At 43.8% G+C, this 19,014-nt stretch overlaps 1 protein-coding gene across 5 annotated transcripts in view; it reads right to left on the bottom strand.

Annotated features, from left to right (window-relative positions):
- ZFYVE1 (zinc finger FYVE-type containing 1) overlaps positions 1–18,513 on the bottom strand; it is a 49,049-nt gene extending 30,536 nt beyond the window's left edge. For 2 of the 5 annotated variants that reach the window (XM_033850942.2, XM_073800285.1), the window contains exons 1-2: positions 18,081–18,237; positions 16,075–17,005 (exon numbers count right to left, since the gene is read on the bottom strand). In XM_033850942.2, coding sequence (XP_033706833.1) covers positions 16,075–16,587 — 513 coding nt within the window. In that variant the 5' untranslated portion in view covers positions 16,588–17,005; positions 18,081–18,237. Of the gene's footprint in view, positions 1–16,074; positions 17,006–18,016; positions 18,238–18,373 lie in introns of those variants that run through there. The other 3 variants (XM_033850943.2, XM_033850944.2, XM_033850945.2) reach the window with 3 other exon arrangements.
- Between the last annotated feature and the right edge of the window lie 501 nt (positions 18,514–19,014).

Here is a 19,014-nt window from a genome sequence, read left to right as displayed (position 1 = left end):
GGCATTTTCCCCTGAGCCAGGAAGGAGAGAACAGCCTAGGTGGTAGCAAGACTGGTTTTCAATCAGGGGAGGAGAAGGTCAAGAAAAGATAAGAAGGACTTCCCTGGTGGCGCAGTGGTTAAGAAGTGGTTAAGAATCCGCCTGCCAGGGCGTCCCTGGTGGCGCAGTGGTTAAGAATCTGCCTGCCAATGCAGGGGACACGGGCTCGATCCCTGGTCCAGGAAGATCACACATGCCGCAGAGCAACTGAGTCCGTCCACCACAACTACTGAGCCTGCGCTCTAGAGTCCACGAGCCACAACTACTGAAGCCCGCATGCCACAACTACTGAAGCCCGTGTGCCTAGAGCCCACGCTCCTCAACAAGAGAAGCCACAGCAATGAGAAATGAGACATGTTGGAAATGGTCCTCAGCCCTTACATAACAGCAAAAGCAGGAGCAACACCCCAAAGCCGCTCCTCCCCAACCTCCCGCCTTCAGTCCTCCTCCAGCTTGCGTGGACCTCAGGCAAGTCAGAAACACCCAATTCCACTCCCATCTTTGCCACTATGTGGCCTTGGAAAAGCTACTTAACTACTGAAGCCTCAGGGAAATGAGATAATAACAGATACTACTGAAAGGACTAAATGATAAAGCACACAAAGGGCACAGCACAACGCCTGGCAGCAGTAGGCACTTGATGAATATCACTCATTATCTGTAAAGACGAGGCCACTGGGAAAGCCTCCAGGGGCACGGCAGCAGCACCAGCAGCGGGCTCGGGCCTGCTTGTGGCTCTGAAGTTGCTCATCCAGGGACTAAAGTAGCCAATGTGGTGAGATCTAAACTGTTCTATCTGAAAATGAAAGATCTCACTGCTTGCTCCTGATAGCTCCTTTCCACTCCCGGTAAGCAAAGCAACATAGTATTATTAATACTGACTTTATAGCTCTTAGTCAAGGTACTATCTAATATCATATCCATCTTGAAGAAACCAAACAGTACACCCCTCTCTCTATCACTGTCTCACCCACAAGGCTTTTCACTTTGTGTAGAGTTCCAAGGAGAGTTTCTAAAATGAAATGTAACAGTACTCGATCATCTCCACTGTTCCAATTCAGAGTTCAAAGCAGTTTACAGCAGTGCAAAGTCAACCTCTGCCCCAAGCAGGCAATGGGAATGATGACAGTCTCCCTCAAGAAATTCCTTCTTAGGGACTTCCCTGGTGGTACAGTGGTTAAGAATCTGCCTGCCAATGCAGGGAACACGGGTTCAACCCCTGGTCCGGGAAGATCCCACATGCCGCGGAGCAACTAAGCCCATGTGCCACAACTACTTAGCCTGAGCTCTAGAGCCTGTGTGCCACAACTACTGAGCCTGCGTGCCACAACTACTGAAGCCTGTGCCCCGCAACAAGGGAAGCCACCGCAATGAGAAGCCCGCACACCACAACGAAGAATAGCCCCCGCTCACCTCAACTAAAAAAGACTGTGTGTGGCAACGAAGACCCAACACAGCCAAAAATAAATAAAGTAAATAAATTTTAAAAAAAAGAAAGTCCGTCTTAGCCATCAGAGAATTATTCCAAGAAGAATGACCACATGGGCTTTGTTCTGAGGAGGCCTTAGAAGGGAAAAGCAAGAGATGGGATAGAAACTGAAGTAAAAAGCCTTGGAAGGAAGAAAGTTCAACAGAGACTAAAAGTTAAACTCTAAAGACACCGGCAAACACTCCAAAGCAAAGAAGCTCCGCACTGAGGTCCTTTCAGTTCTGGTCTCTCTGGGTGAAAAGGATCTGATTTGTACCAATGACAATCAGACAGTCCTCTAAATTTTTATGGTGTTCCCTTAGCTGAGGGCAAAAATCAGCTCCTTCCCCAAAGTAATGGAAAGGGCTAAGGGAAGCGTGGCTGCTCCCCGCCGCGACCTAAGACTCATGATAAATCCCACCCCCGAGCCAACGAAGACAATTTTATCTCTCTCCACTGAGATTCTAAAATTAATCTAAATTAATAAATTATTCCCAAAGTTAAGTTCCCACTAATTACTTTTATGTGATGGTCTGTGGGTTATTCTCCTTTCATTCCGTTTTTGCCTGAGTTCAGAGGAAGAGACAGAACCCAAAGAAACCAAAACAGATTCTTGATCTTATCAGAACTGGGACCACTATTCCAGAAGGAAACTAAAACTTGATTACTTCATTTAATCTGTAGACAAGAAAAAGTTGCCTGCCATTTCAGTAAACAAAGAATGCTGCCTGCCATCCTGGTAAACAACGAATGTTGCCCCCATCAAGCCATCAGTCACTGCAGCCACCCCTCCCCCCATGGTTCACCCTGAGGGGGATTCAGGATGGAGAAAAACAGGATACTGACCCTAGATAGTGAAGATGTATATCAAAGGAATAATTTCAGTGAGCCCAGACTCTTGCATGTTCCCATACACAGAAAAGCACTAAAATCATTAACCTGAGGTGTCTGTTCTTTGTGATTAGCAGTAATCTTTTGATGTTGGACGACAAGGTTTTTGGGGGGGTTTTCCCAGCAAAAACTCCCATATATCCTGGCTCCTCCCTTAACCCCTATGAAACAGTTCCTCAGAGCCATCTAAGAGGCTGTAGTCCAGGCTATAGTCCTCAGTAAGGTCACGGAGTAAAACATAATTCTCAGCTTTTAGGCTGTGTGTTTTTTTTTTCAGTCCGCAAATCAACAGACATGTATCAAGCTTCATCTAGTGTCTGGCACTGACCTAATGATGTTAGACCAGCACAAGTATAGAATTTAGGTAACATTTTCCTTCTTCTGTGGGAAGGAAAGGAGAAGCGGAAAGTGAGGGAACTCAAACTCCAGCCAATGATTTAAGTCCATGGCCTAATTTTCAGGCAGAATTTTACTTAAACAGTGTCATACAGATCAGTAGCCACTCCATTTTTAAAGTCCAAAACCAAAGGAGGTTCCATTCCAATAGCAAACTCCTATTGCCAGAAAGTTCTAGTAAGCCTGTTTCCCCCAACCCAGCTAGTTCAAAAAATTACCTTTCATTCTATCCTCAAAGGAGTCTATATTTTTGTGTTTATCCATGTATGTGTCAATAGAGTTTCATGTTAAAACAACTGTTTCTCAATCAAATGTTTTCTTAAGACCGCTGAAGTCACAAGATGGGCCTTGCAAACACATGGAGCACATTTGATAAGGGCAAAGATCACTTTCTTCCACTCCAGTGTCCCCAAAGAGTTCCGTTACTTGAGAGGTCAGGAATTCTCCTACCATGTCTTCTAACTACCAGTGGTGCTTCTGACACATAGCCTCACAGCGCTGCCTGCAGCTCCCCTCCTCCTCTAGCAGGAAAGAGAAATGTTTCTGTGTAGAGATGACCCACAAAATAAATTTTTTTAAAGGGTCATTTTTAGCACCATGGTCAGTTTCTTTGACTTCACCCAGCTCATCCAGTTCAGCTCTCCATTTATATCTCCATAAAAAGCTTTCCAAAGCCATGCTGAATTCTGAGGACAGACTGGAAATACCAAGTCATCCTCAAGATCCACGTCATCCTCAAGGGACTCTTCCAAGGGGCTTCCAGATGGAAGATGGAGGCCCCCTTTTAAGTGGCATAGCCTTATCAGATACCCATATCTGGCCAGCTATAAAAACAGACACACGCTCTGGTAAAGGTTCTAGGACCTAGCTGTAACAACATCAGGCTAGACAGAAGACGAGAGCTGAGCACAGGGAACTGTATTCAATATCCTATAATAAACTCCAATGGAAAAATTTTTTTAATTTTTTAAAAAGAAAGAGCTAGGCCATCATCAAAAACTCTAGAAACAATAAATGCTGGAGAGGGTGTGGAGAAAAGGGAACCCTCCTGCACTGTTGGTGGGAATGTAAATTGATACAGCCACTATGGAGAACAGTATGGAGGTACCTTAAAAAACTAAAAATAGAACTACCATATGACCCAGCAATCTCACTACTGGGCATATACCCTCAGAAAACCGTTATTCAAAAAGATACCTGTACCACAATGTTCACTGCAGCACTATTTACAATAGCCAGGATATGGAAGCAAACTAAATGTCCATCGACAGATGAATGGATAAAGATGTGGCACATATATACAATGGAATATTACTCAGTCATAAAAAATAACGAAATTGAGTTATTTGTAATGAGATGGATGGACCTAGAGTCTGTCATACAGAGTAAACTAAGTCAGAAAGAGAAAAACAAATACCATATGCTAACGCATATATATGGAATCTAGAAAAATGGTACTGATGAACCTAGTGCCACAGCAGGAATAAAGATGCAGACGTAGAGAACAGACTTGAGGACACGGGGGGAAGCGGAAGCTGGGACGAAGTGAGAGAGTGGTATGGACATATATACACTACCAAATGTAAAATAGATAGCTAGTGGGAAGCAGCTGCACAGCACAGGGAGATCAGCTCAGTGCTTTGTGACCACCTAGAGGGGTGGGATAGGGAGGGTGGAAGGGAGGCTCAAGAGGGAGGGAATATGGGGATATATGTATACATATGGCTGATTCACTTTGTTGTACAGCAGAAACTAACACAACATTGTAAAGCAATTATACTCCAATAAAGAGGTTAAAAAAAAAAAAAAGAAAGAAAGAGTTAGGTTCAGATCCACCTCTACCTGGATCACACTATGGACAATTTACTCAACCCTTGCTCACAGCCTCCATTCCTCACCCACCATCTCTGATAACATTTTCCCATCATTCCTGGTTCCGAGCTTCCCACTACAATGTACTCCAGGCTGGCAAGGGTCTGGGCCATGTTGTTCACCGCTGTAGCCCTAGCACAGAGCCTGACACATAACAGGAAATCTAAACTTATTTGTTAAAAGAATGAAAGGACACAGCACAGAATGTCTAAATGCTATATTCCCTCTGGGGAAGCGAACAGCGTAGTGTTACCATTAAGGGTCCAATCTGCCTCGACCACTCACTGACTTTAGGATAAAGAAGTTATTTAACTTCTCTGGGCCTCCGTTTTCTCTCCTGTAAAATGAGGATAACAACGCAATCTACTTTACAGGGTCACTGTAAGGATTAAGTGAGTTATTAATGCACATCAAGCACTCAGCACAGTGGAAGCATGCAGTAAATGTGAGAGAAGTGCTGACTGACATTACTGCTGCAGTTGCCCGAGTCTGCCTCTAGGCCACACTCGTCACCACCACCGCAGAATTTCATTACATTATGGATCCCAAGCAAAAACCCTCCAGAGGGAAGGTTTCCAATAAATGCCTCATTAAAGAATCAGGGATAATGGGACAAGTTAGAAATTTACTCAACACATGCCACTCCCTCCCTCAAAAGGATGTATATTTTCAATTAAAAAAAAAAAAGCTGTTAGGACTTCCCTGGTGACGCAGTGGTTAAGAATCCGCCTGCCAATGCAGGGGACACGTGTTCGTGCCCCGGTCCGGGAAGATCCCACATGCCGCAGAGCAACTAAGCCCGTGCACCACAACTACTGAGCCTGTGCTCTGGAGCCCGCAAGCCACAACTACTGAGCCCGCGAGCCGCAACACTGAAGCCCACGCACCTAGAGCCCGTGCTCCGCAACAAGAGAAGCCACCGCAATGAGAAACCCGTGCACTACAACAAATAGTAGCCCCTGCTCGCCACAACTAGAGAAAGTCCACATGCAGCAATGAAGACCCAATGCAACCAAAAATAAATTTTTTTAAAAAGATGTTATAAGACTGCATAATACATATATTATGCATAAGAAAGCATTCAGTCTTCATAACTATGAAGTCACATGATTCCAAGAATTATTAGTACACTAGAGACTCCCTAAAGTGCCTTTCTCACAGTTTATGTTGAAGATCTTAATGGATGACACAGCTTTATAAGGAGATCTTTGATGTCTGAGGTGGACACTGAAAGGGGCCTGGTTTCTGTTCTACATGGAATGTGATAGTGGAGCCCTGGTGAAGTAACAGTATAGCATATAACTATTTAAGTAACAATAGTAACCACTCCAGCATTATCACCCTCCTCTGAATTTCCATAATGGCCTCTCTGTACTGCTCTGAGGTCATTCACCTTATTTCTTTTTTTTTTAAATTTATTTATTTATTTTATTTTTGGCTGTGTTGGGTCTTCGTTGCTCTGTGCAGGCTTTCTCTAGTTGCGGCGAGCAGGGGCTACTCTCTGTTGTGGTGTGCGAGCTTCTCATTGCGGTGGCTTCTCTTGTTGTGGAGCACGGGCTCTAGGCGCATGGGCTTCAGTAGTCGTGGCTCGCAGGCTCAGTAGTTGTGGCTCACGGGCTCTAGAGCGCGGGCTCAGTAGTTGTGGTGCACGGGCTTAGTTGCTCTGCGGCATGTGGGATCTTCCCGGACCAGGGCTGGAACCCATGTCCCCTGCATTGGCAGGCGGACTCCTAACCACAGCACCACCAGGGAAGCCCCACCTTACGTCTATGTATTTGGTTGTTGTGGTTGTTGTTGCTCACCGAGCAGCTTGTGGGACCTCAGTTCCCCGACCAGGGATCAAACCGGGGTCAATGGCAGTGGAAGCCCAAGTCTTAACAACTGGACCGCCAGGGAATTCCCTATGTATTTGTTTTCTAGTACCACTCGACTGTCCTCTCCTCAAGGGTGAGTTCAGTGTCTTAGTGCCATTTTCTATCTCCCTCAGTTGTCAGCACATCGTAGGCACTCATTAAATGTTTGCTAAATAATGATTAAACTGATTTATTCTCATTAATACATTTTATTCATTCGACAAATATTATTTGAGTGCCTACCATATGCCAAACACTGTTCTAGATGAGGATGAACAGAAGGGGAAAAAGATCACTGTCTGATCAAAATGTTCTAAAATTGACTGTGATGATGGGTGCATAGATCTGTGACTATACTAAAAGCCATTAAACTGTACACTTCAAACAGGTGAATCGTATGGTATGTGAATTATATCTCAATAAAACTCTTTTTGAAAAAAGTAAATGCAACCTTAAAAAGGATTGAGATACTAGTGGCTTTCTTCTATTGTAAAATTAAGATAAAATTGTATACTTTTCTGTAGTTCTGTATTTTCAGTATTTTAACATGATAAGTCTATGTTATTTTTATAATTGGAAAATAATAAACATTGTATAAAAAAGACACACAAAAAAAACCCACTGCCCTCTGGGATGGACTGCTTAACAGGTACAGGGTTTTCTTTTGGGATGATGAAAATGTTTTAGAACTAGACAGAGGTGGTAGCTGCACAACATTGTGAATATACCAAACACCAATGAACTGTTCGCTTTAAAATGGTTAATTTTATGTTACATGAATTATACCCCAATTAAAAAAAATCACTGTCCTCATAAAGCTTACATTGTAATGGAGAGAAGAAAGACATTAATCAAACAATATATATGGTATACAAAATGTCCATCGACAGTGAGTGAAGATATCACGGTATATCCACACAATGGAACAAATTACTGGCCACAAGGACCAGAAAGGTGTGCAGAAAGAATTACAGGATTCTCAAACAGCCTCTACTCAGAGACAAGTACAAAAGACAGTGGGGCTTTCCCAGGAATGAAAGCCTCTGCCATCCCTCCCCAGTCTTGCTTAACCGCTGAATTTTCATTTTAAAGTATTTTTCACAGAGATTACTCCAACTAATAAGGCATATAATTGACACTCAATAAATGTTTATGACTGCTGTTGAATGATACTTGTAAACTGAATTAAGCTCTTTGAAAGAAAAGGTTATGAGAGATTATGGAAAACAGTTTAGCCATGTAGATGACATATTCGCCAGGCAGGAGAATGGGCTGAGAAGTAGAGGAATTTCTAGAATACTCTATGACTGCTGAATTGCTCGGGATTATGTTCTCTCTTAACTTGAACCTGGGGTGTCTGTGTCTACATGCCAGAATCAGGCTCTGTCTGTTCCCTTCCAGTACTCTAACATCTACAGTCAAATTCCCTGGGAAAGACAACAATAATCCAGGCAACAAGTAGAAGAAAATCAGGAAGGAGGAAAAACAATTCCAAAAGCTACCAGAAAACAGATCACCCTCCAGTGAAGTCAAGCCAGAGGTCAGGTGCTTACGTGTGGTGGTATACATACTTCTCTGCCCAAGGACACCAAGCTAACCTCACAAACTTGTCAAAGAGAGCCTCTTAATTACTGGCCAAAAGCCATTGAAAAGAGGGGCAAAATGAACAAAATATCCTCCAGGGAAACATCCACCCTTTTCTGCCTCCAAAAGTTCCTCTGTGTCCCTTCCCATAGGTGTTTCCAATTCTTGCCTGGAACTTTCTACATCCTTGTTTTCTTTCCCTCCTTTGTGGTCTCGCCCATTAGCTTTCCTCTGGTTGCCCCTCACTGATCAAATGTGCTCAATACATTTAGCAGTTCTAACCTCAACCAGAGATAATTTCTTGGAAGTTCTTCCCAAAGCAGGCAGGACTCCCCTGAAAAGTCCAGCCAGCCATCAGAAGGCTTCCATGTGACACAATCTGCAGGATAAACTCAAGAGCAGTACAGCCAGGAGATGCATCCACAGGGAAAACATACACTGTCAACGTAATAAGAAATCTGCCTTTTATATTAACCCTGACTCAAAAAGCCAAATGTTTGCTGAATTCCAGAAAAAAATCAATCACTTCAAGGAACTGACAGACCAGAAACAATCAGAATCACACAAACTGGAGGTAACTTGAAATAGTTAAAGATAGGTTCCCTGAAAAGCTGACTCACAGTGGTTTTGATGGCTTGTATGCGTCAAATTTTAAACAGCCCTGGACTAAACAAAACAGCCTCCCAGGTTAAATGCCAGGAGCCTGTTACAACCGAATGAGCCCAAGGCTGAGAGAGCTCAGAAGATGCTGAGCAGAAACCAGAGGCATATAATAGGGGCTCTTTCATCTTCCTGTTTGTCTGAGTCATCCTCAACCCTGGTTTCCCAGTAATACATACAATGCCCTCCCCTTACTACTATTACTAAACAAAAGGGGCTTTTACTTGAGTTTCTATGAGTAAAAGGTGGGGGAGGTGGAGGGAGCCTTTGCTGTTCTACCAATTACTGCTTATTATTTTGACAGACAGCTCCTAAGCAGATCTATAGGATTTTTTTTTTTTGGTTACATTTTTTAATATGGCACCTAATAAGTGACCGTAAATATATTTGTGCTCTGACTAGAATTTGCCAAAGGGCTAACCAGCCACAGCACCAAAATTAGTCCTTACATTATAAAAGTTTGACCATTCAAAGAGAAAAATGGGGAAGTTCCACAATTTAGAAGATTATGATCCCCAGGCTCCTGACCCATTGACCAGTTAAGTCCTGAGGGGTTTCTGCCAACCTGTTTGAAACAGAGATCCTGGAAAGAGCAAGCCCCAGAAAGGTGCCCTAGACCAGGAAACGGAAGACAAGGCCAAGGGGTCACCAGCAGGGGAGTCTAAGACAGAAGGAGCATAGAAATGGGGCAGACCAGCACAGGCAGTTTGTGGTCAAGGATTCTCACACAGTACAAAAACATCCTCTGCTCTTTTCCATTCCTGAATCCCACTAGAACAATGTCTCTTTTAGCCAATTAAAAAAAAAAAAAAAAAAGCCAAGTCCCAGTATTTTGAGCCACACTATTCTGGGACTGTAAACAAGCAAAGCAGCCAAACAACGTGATGGGTCTTCTTAAAGGAACGGTCTCAGTGAGATGAGGTCCACCACTGACTCACTGAAGGAAGGACTTGAAGACTCACCTTGGCCTTCCCTTTCAGACAGGGCCCAAGGCTGTCTATTTCTGAGTCCAGGAGGGCCTGCCCCAGGGGACACTTTCTTAGCTTCTCATTGACCACTCCTGGGTCACTGGGCTTCCCTATCACCTGCATGTTCAGCAGGAGGGATTTAACTTCAGGAGTCTTTTGGCATGAAAAGCTCCTGCTACCATCAGGGGTCAGTCAGCATGAAGATGAAACAGGGGCAATTGCTTGCCAGTGTGCTGCTCTATTCTCTTGGAAAGAGGGAAGTTATAGGAGGTTTGTAGAAAAGAGACAGTGGAGAATAAAGTGGTTGTGAAAGAAAAACTTGTATGGGGTTTAAATATTTATATATATATTAAACTTATATATAGACATATAATTTTATTATATACATATGATTTTTTTCACCTTTTCTCTGTGACTAGAAATATTCTGGTAAGACAAGATGTCCGAATCCCTCACAAGACTCAACCGATAGGAAAATACTACCCCCTACGTCCACTAAGAACTCTAATCGTTAGAACTTTATTCTTCTAACCTTTCAGTTGCTTGCTAAGGGTGTCCTCTCTCACTTCAAGAGATTATAGATGACTTGTCAGTGTGGATCATTTACTTACTGCGGCTCTAAATAAAGGGTCCATGAGTCATTTGGTTTTCCAAGTACAGTTCCACTAAGGTCTAGAAAAATCAATGAATACAACACAGAAAGTCTAAGTATTTCACTAGAAAGGTTACAAAATATGCCAAAAGAGAATACTGATTTCAGTTAAATTACTTCTGAGGAACTAACAGAACCAAAAGAGGGAGGAAAAAGTAGTGTATTGGTTAAATGTTTTCCACTTCACTGGAATCCAGATCTCCTATCACATCGAACCTTCATCTCTTAGATGAGTTTTCTCAATCTCAGCACTCTTGACATTTTGTACAAAATAATTCTTCATGTGGGGGTTGCCCTAGGCCTTTTAAGATATTTAGCAGCATCCTGGCCTCTATCCACTAGCCGGTAGCACATAATCCCCATCCCCCAGCTGTGACAACCAGAGATGTCTCCAAACATTGCCCAATGCCCCCTGCGAGGGCAAAATCTCTCCTGGTTGAGAACTACTCTGTTAGACAATACCAAATGAGATTATTTTAACTCTCTTTATTGTGTGAATTGAGTTCGTAAAGTTTTATCAATTTAAGTCAATAAAACCTGGGGTATTAAGCAGGTGTCATTTGCACAAACCAAATGCCTAGGAGTCACCACTGAGTTCTCTCATTCCCTCACCCCTCCACCCAATATATTAGCATTCTCATTTTACATCCAAACTTTGTCCCAAATTGATCAATGTCTTTCCATGTCACTGATCGCACCAAACTGAAGCCACCTCTCCCCTCAGCAACTTCAATAGCCTCCTAAGTGGTTTCCCTGCTTGCCCTCTTGCCCTCCCACAGTCACTACAATCTAGTCTTCACACCAGCTCCTGTGACCTTCTAGCATAAAGCAGTCTGGTGCTTCCCATTACACTTAAAATCCACACTTATTTCCCTGGCCTACAAGGCCCCACAGGATCTGGCACCCCCTCACCTCTGCACCTCTATCCTCACCACTCTCCAGCTCACTCCAGCCACATAGGCATTCTTTCTCTACTCACACATGCCATCCCACCTGCTTTCTGTTCTCATTCCCCTCTGTCTGGAGGTCTATTTCCCCAGGTAGTATTAACCACCAGGTCTTTGCTTAAAAGTCACCTTTACAATGAAACCTCCCCTAACTATCCGGCAAAAGTGGCTTTCCAGTCACTCTTCCTTGATTACACATCTGAACCACCTTTTTATGTGTTTGACATGTGTGAACTCTGCTTTCCTGGAGCCGAGAAAATGCCTGGCACCAGAACATATACCCAGTAAATGTGACGAATGAATGAATGTCTTTGGCATGTAGGCCAGATGTGTCCATTTAAAAGCCACCAATGAGTTCCTGCTTCTGAGACCAAAAGTCAATCTCTCCTCAAATCTGCCATTCTAGTATACACTCAAATGGCAACAAGGTAATGATAAAATTGTCACCACCTAAAGGAAGTTTTTTGTCCTTTTAGGTTTTCCAAAAGAAACTAAATAATACTCAAATCACAAACAACAAATCTTAGGAGACTCTAGGCCAGAGAATTTGAGGGAACCACACATAAGAGTAACAGCCTACAAGCTACTAAAATAACCCCTATGTACTAAACTGAAAATGATCAAAACCCACAAATGCCTAGAAACATGAAAAGAAAAACAAAGTTGGGGCCTAAATCATGGAATCTTCACCGCTACGAGGAAGGATTTCTTCAATGGTAACGTCTTGCATTTATATAGAGATATGTTTCATTTGATTCTCACAGCAGCCATGAGGAACTGGTGAGTTGATGCTATTGACCAGAATGAAGTTTGACTAGAAAGTTTAAATGACCTGGTGAGAGAGAACAGGAGTATCATAGAGCAAGGATCTTAGATCACAAATCCTCTGCCACTAATCGTAACTTGATCTTGGCAAGTCACTTCATCTCTCTGTGCTTCAGTGTCCTCATCTAGAAAATACAATGCTATATATGAAATGCTTATATCCCCCTGAAATGCATATGCTGAAATCTAACCCCCAAGGTAATGGCATTAGGAGGTAAGGCCTGTGAGAGGTGATTACGTCATGAGGGTAGAACCCTTATGAATAGGATTAGTGCCCTTATAAAAGAGACCCCAGAGAGCTTCTTTCTGCAATGTGAGGACACGGCGAGAAGACAGCTGTCATGAACCAAGCCCTCATCAGATACTCAATCTGTCAGTGCCATGATTTTGAACTTCCCAGCCTCTAGAACTGTGAGAAATAGACTTCTGTTGTTTCTAAGCCACCTCATCTATGCTATTCTGTCATAGCAGCCCAACTGACTAAGACATACAACTTACTTCATAGGGTGTGGTAGGCTGAAATTGCCCCCCACCCCACCCCACCCCCAAAGATGTCCACATCCTAATGCCCAGAACCTGTGAATACGTCACTTCATGGGGCAAAAAGGCTCTGCAGATGTGACTGAATTAAGGACCTTGAGGTGGGGAAATTACACTGGATTATCCAAGTGGATCCAATGTAACCACAAAGACCCTTGTGAGAGGGAGGCAGAAGGGCCACAGAGAGGCAAGTGACAACAGAAGAAAAAAGACAGAAAGGGATTGGAAGATGTTAACACTACTAGCTTTGAAGCTGGATGATGGGGCCACAAGCCAAAGTACGCGGGAGGCCTCTTGAAGCTAGAAAGATAAGCAAACACATTCTTCCCTAGAGCTTCCAGAAGGAGCACAGCCCTATCAGGTCCATTTTAGGTCTTCTGACCTCCAACCAATGACAGAATAAACTTGTGTTGCTTTAAGCCACTAAATTTGTGGTAATTTGTTAAAGCAACAGTAAGAAACTAATACACAGAGTTCTCATCAGGACTCAATGAGCTCAAATGCTAAGAACAGTGCCAAGCACCACAGTAAGAGCTCTTTAAATTTTAACTATCATGAGCCAAGACCAGAACCCAGGGGAGACTCAGAGAAGTACTGCAGAAGCTAAGAAAATAAGGTTCAGGAATTTGGTAATATCAATCAAAATTTAAAATATACATATCATTTGACAAAAAGATTCCATTTCTAAATAGATTTATAGGATATTCAACACATCCTTGGTTGTAATAACTCAAATATCCCTTAATAGGCTAAAATTGGAGAAAAACCATTCAACAGAGTACTAGGCAGCCTTTAAATAATGAGGTAGACCTCAATGTGCTGATAAGGAAAGTTCTACAAGATGTATCCTTCAGTGAAAAACAGCCAAGGACAGAACAGCAAGTATATCAGATTCCATTTTTGTTGAAAAATTAAAAGGCTACATACATATATTCGTAAGTATACGTGAAAAAACTCTAGAAGTGCATGTAGTTAACTGTTAATAGTGATTGTTCTAACGAAGGAGACTAAGGGTATGAAGGAGGAGGGAAACTTGTCATTGTATGCCCTTTCAAATGATTTTAGTTTTGTTTTTTTTTTTACTAAGTATGTGTGTGATATTCATTTCTAAAAAACTGAGGTTGAGATGTGACATCACCCATCAAGTATTTATGCGCTGACAGCATGCCCACCATTGTACGTGATCCAGGGCACAAGACGTGGTCCTGCTCTCCAGGAGTCTACAATTTAGCTGAATTCACCATCTAGATTTATATCAGACAATCATCTCTCTAATTGTTTTAGACATTCACATTAGAAAAGTGAGCTAGATATTTTCTCCAAGTACTCTTCCACCATGACCCCATGAGAACAAGTCACCACCTAAAATTCTTGTCCCATCCATTAGTCCCAACCAGTGCTTTTTACAATTAATAAACTGTTATTTCCGGGGAAGTGGTCAATGTTTATGAAGGGAGAAATCTTTACAAAACAACCTAATTATATACACATTACACACTACAAGAAAAAAAGATGGATTTGTCTGCTTCAGTACACTTCCTTATATTTTCTTAATTCTCTGCTAAGAAATATGTACCAGTGCTACAAAAAGAAAAAAGAAAATACATCCTCCTCCCCTCAAAAAATACTCTTTTTGGTGCTGACACAATATCCACTGGTTCATCGCAAATCTTCCTCTCATTTTTACAAAAGTGACAACAATTCGAAGTATGACTTTCCAAAGGCTGACGTTAAAGAGAACTGGTGGCAAAACCAACAGGAATCATCCAAATCCAAGTGTTCCATTTGTAAAACATTTAGTGCACACTGTCACCCAATTAGAGCAGAATCCATCGAGGAGACATTATTGCTAGCAAGGGAGGCAGAATGGGATCTGGCTCACTCTTCCATAACTCTATTAGTTCCTCTCAACCAAGCAAGAAAGCCTGTGTTAGCAAAGTATTTAGCTGACAGGGCTTCCCTGGTGGTGCAGTGGTTGAGAGTCCGCCTGACGATGCAGGGAACACGGGTTCAGGCCCTGGTCCGGGAAGATCCCACATGCCGCGGAACGGCTGGGCCCGTGAGCCATGGCCGCTGAGCCTGCGCATCCAGAGCCTGTGCTCCGCAACAGGAGAGGCCACAGCAGTGAGAGGCCCGCGTACCGCAAAAAAAAAAAAAAAAAAAAAATGAAAAAGTATTTAGCTGACAACATATGTACACAGAAATCATGACGTAATTCATTTCCATAACCTTATCTAAGGTGGAAAAAGACAGATGAAAAATACTCACTGGGTAATTATAAAGTTTTCAAGCGGTAACTTACAAAGGTACTCCTCCAATCTGGAGACTTGAGGAGTCATCACAGCTAAAAGTACTGAATGTACTACAAAACACTCCCTGATACTGACAAACACAACAAAGTGGTTCTGTACTCCACGTGCCAGGCCCTGTGATAAGGGCCTTTCCGTTTCTATTCCTAATTTCTTTGAATCCTCTCAACTACTGCTGCGATGTAGAAGTGAAATTGAGGCATGGAGTTTAAGTAACTTGCCCTTGGTTATACAGCCAGTGAGTGACGCCAGGATGTGAAATGAAGCAGTCTTCATTTGAAAGTACAGACATGATAATTGTACCACCTTCGCTGGAAAGTATAAACATTCTACTACCCCTTTCCAAATTGCCCCTGTCACACACTTCCATCTCCCCAACTTGCTCCTATCAGACGCCACCCTCTCCCCAGCTCAGAATCAAATCAAATATTCTCCAGCCCTTCTGTAATCCCAGATGCCCTAACTGGCTTCTATTGATCAGAAGCCAATACATGAAAATAAGAGGTCATCTGGAGAGGATACTACCCTTACGAAAAGCCACTTTTCAAACACCTGTCTCTAAATGCAGTTAGCAGGGTGATGACTTACAGCTTTGCACTCCTATGGGACCCACCAGAAGTCAGTGTCTCTTTCCCTGCACACACACAGTCCCTCCTCATTCACATGTATTCACAACTTGCCAAAGTGCTCTCATTGAGAAAACAGTTCTAAATCAGTTCTTCCTGATAATAATCCTAAAAATAATAATGACAGCTACCACACACTGAGCGTTTATTAGGTAACAGGCTTTACAAACACTGTGTCATTTCATCCTCACTGCAACCCAATGAACTAGGCACTGTCCCCAGTTTATAAATGAGAAAACTAAGGCTCAGAGAGGTAAAGTAATTCAGCCCAAGGTCATGCAGCTGATAAAAAACTAAATCTGACTCCATACAGATGTAAGCTTTCCGGGATCTTGCCTCTTACTGATTAAAATGCGAGCTCTTCCTGGACCTCCCCTGAGAGCCAGCTGCCAACATCAGATCTGTACCACCACCACATGAACCCTACTACCACTGAGCGCTTACCTGAACTTCTTCATTCTCATCTACTAGGAGGAAACTCACAACCTTCTCAGTCATCTTCTTCCTCTTGGTGTCCTCATCCATCCCTTCTTCCTCCAGCAACTCCTGGACCTTAGCCACATGGTACACCGTAACAGGGTGCCTCCTTCTGTTACCCCCAGAATGAGTCCTCTTCTGGCACTCCAGGCACAAGTTGATTTTACAGGTCTGGCACCTCACAACTGCCCTCTGCTTCACACCTGGAGAATGCCCACTGGGGCCCTTGCAGGGGTCACAGTAAGGGACATGGCCAGCTTTGAGTCTGATCCGCTCATGGTTTCTCAGGCGCTCCTGCCGATGGAGCTCCTCCTCGCAGCGGAGACACTGCAGGCTACAGCACTCGTCACACTCGAAGACGGCTTCATCAGTCCCGCTGCAGGTGTAACTCTCCTGGCACAACAGCCCAGGGTTCAGGCCCTTCTCTGCTGGGGAAGTCTGCGCACTCATATTCAGACCAGGAAAGAAAGCACCTACCATATAACAGTACCTGGGCTTTCCCCAGAAGTGAAGACAAAGGCGTTGAGTCCGAAGACTGAGCACAGCCTCCACAGGGTTCTGAACACCCTTAAAAAACTGTTTTTAAAAAAACATTCGATGTCTTATTAGAATTCTTCACACATTTACAAATGTTCGGATATTTAATTTCCTGCTGCCAAGACTCCTGAGTCAGCAGCAACGTTGACTTGGTTTGATAGTTTCATCCTCCATAAAGTGCAGGCAAATATGTGGTTAAAATTAACTTGAGAGGGTCTGTTATGGCTATCTGAGAGAGATCTGATGGGTTCACTGAGGTGGGCGCATGCATGGGGCCTCAGACACAAGGTTTTGGTAATGAAAGAGAGTGGTCAGGAGCTTTTCAATATTATGCAGCTCAAGTCAGTATTTCAGAGGATACCTAGAATAGAGGCAGGAAAAGGATTTCACTCATCTAAAAACAAAAATTCACCTTATAAAAAAAAAGATTGTGATTAAATAGGCCAGAACTCCCAAGAGAACTCTCACTCTCGCTTGTAAAAATCACACTGGCTCATTTTGATCCTAGAAATTTCTCCTCAAAATCATGGTTAAGCCCGCTCCTTCTGAAAACCATGACCTCTAGTCTCAAGGCATTTAAGAGACTGTGTTGCTTTATTTCCCAGCCTGAAATTCTCTGTTCCCTCAGTTATTAAATTAAGAATCAAAAGCACTAAGCAAATAGTCCTTGGAGGAACACCCTCTGCACCCCTACCTGCACCCCACAATTGGGAGAGGTGGAGAAAGACGCTTGTAAAAAGCTGAAGAAACAATAATAATAAACTTTAGCTCCATCAAAGTCCTGCACAGATCCAATTAACCTTGTGACTGGATTGCTTCAACTCTAGACAGATGCCTATTAACGACTCTAAACCTGGAAACAAGAGTCACCATTCCATGTTTAAAAACAATTAAAAACAATTATTGTACTTCCTTTTGTCCTTTTGTCTAACTGCAAAAAAAGGGAGCAACAGGAGACAGAATTCCTCCACTATGGCCCACTGCAAAGCCAGGCCTGAAGTGAGTTAAAACAAATAATTCTTCTCTTTGTCACTCAAAACCCAACTTTAAAATAACTAAATAAGAAAGAAAGAAAGAAAGATAGATAGATAACTGGGGCAAGAAAGGGGCTTTTTGTCACAATCATATTCCTAACTCCCCTTCGCCTCGACACCCAAACTAACGCTCCAAGGAAATGTAAAGCCCTCCTTTCGGGTATTCACTCCTCCCATACAGTAATCAATCTATCCATCTTATTTTTAGATAAACAAGGAAGGCGAAAGGAGTGACTAGGAGACCTTATTTACACCCTAATCACAGAAGTGCCCAACCAGCTCCCACAACGTTAATAAAAATCAAAATTTGTCACAATTGAGAAAAAAATAAAACCAACCTTCAAAAAGATACCTCTCCGCCCACCAGACCCAAGCAAACAATCTGCCCACTCGGCCTCCCACCTCGACGCCTCTCTCCAGCCGGGGATTCCTCACCCTTCCTTCCTTCCGGACACCACCACCACAACCCGAGGGGCAGGAGCAAGGTCTAAGAACAAAGAAGGTCCCCCCAAATCCCCCCAACGCTGGCAGAGGCCAGAGCCGAATCCATTGTTTATACCACCCCACCCCCACCTCCACCCCCGCCGCACCCGCCCCCCCTTCCTCCTGGGAAAGGAGGGAGCTCCAGGGCTAGCGCTCGTCCGGCGCAGGGCCGTGCCCTTCCCTCCCCGACCGCGGCGTCCCGGGAACCCCACCACGAAGCAGCTCTGCTGCGGCGAGGCGGCGTCGGGGGACCCCCGGGGCGCCGGTGGAGACGGGGGCTGTTCCTCAGGGAACCGGTGGATCCAGCCTCCTCTCCATCTCCACCCCCCTCCTCCTTTGCTGCCTCCCGGGCTTCCACCTCTCCTGTTGTCAGTTAGGATCAGCTGATCTGAGTGAACTTCTTCCTGCTCGGACTAACAGGAAGGCGTGAGCGGTGCAGCCCAGTGAGGGAGGAGCGGGAGAGGTGGAGCCTGACGCCGGCGGGGGCGGAGAAGGACGCGCATAGCCTCCTGGGAAATGTAGTTCTCCGGAGGCGCGTCCTTCCCCAACTTCCCGGAAGTGAAGCCCCCCGAATGACTACAACTCCCAGTACCGAAAACGCTGCTCTTGCGCAGAGGCGGTAGAGACTGCCCTTCGAGCATTATGGGACTTGGAGTTTTTGCGGTGACTGTGGTTTCCGCAGGTTTCAGCACCTTGTTTTGGGTAGTGGCCAGAGAAGGAGTGGCGCTAAATTAGAGAACTGATGTAATATGTACTATAGGCGAGGCAAATAATTCGATTTCAAGTTACCCTTAATGCATACCATTCCTTCAGGAATGTATAAAAACAGGCAGTCTCCTCTTACCCAAGTTCA

The sequence above is a fragment of the Tursiops truncatus genome, chromosome 2 (assembly GCF_011762595.2).
Source record: "Tursiops truncatus isolate mTurTru1 chromosome 2, mTurTru1.mat.Y, whole genome shotgun sequence".
Taxonomy (NCBI): Eukaryota; Metazoa; Chordata; class Mammalia; order Artiodactyla; family Delphinidae; genus Tursiops; species Tursiops truncatus.
This window is presented reverse-complemented; position numbering and strand designations above follow the sequence as displayed.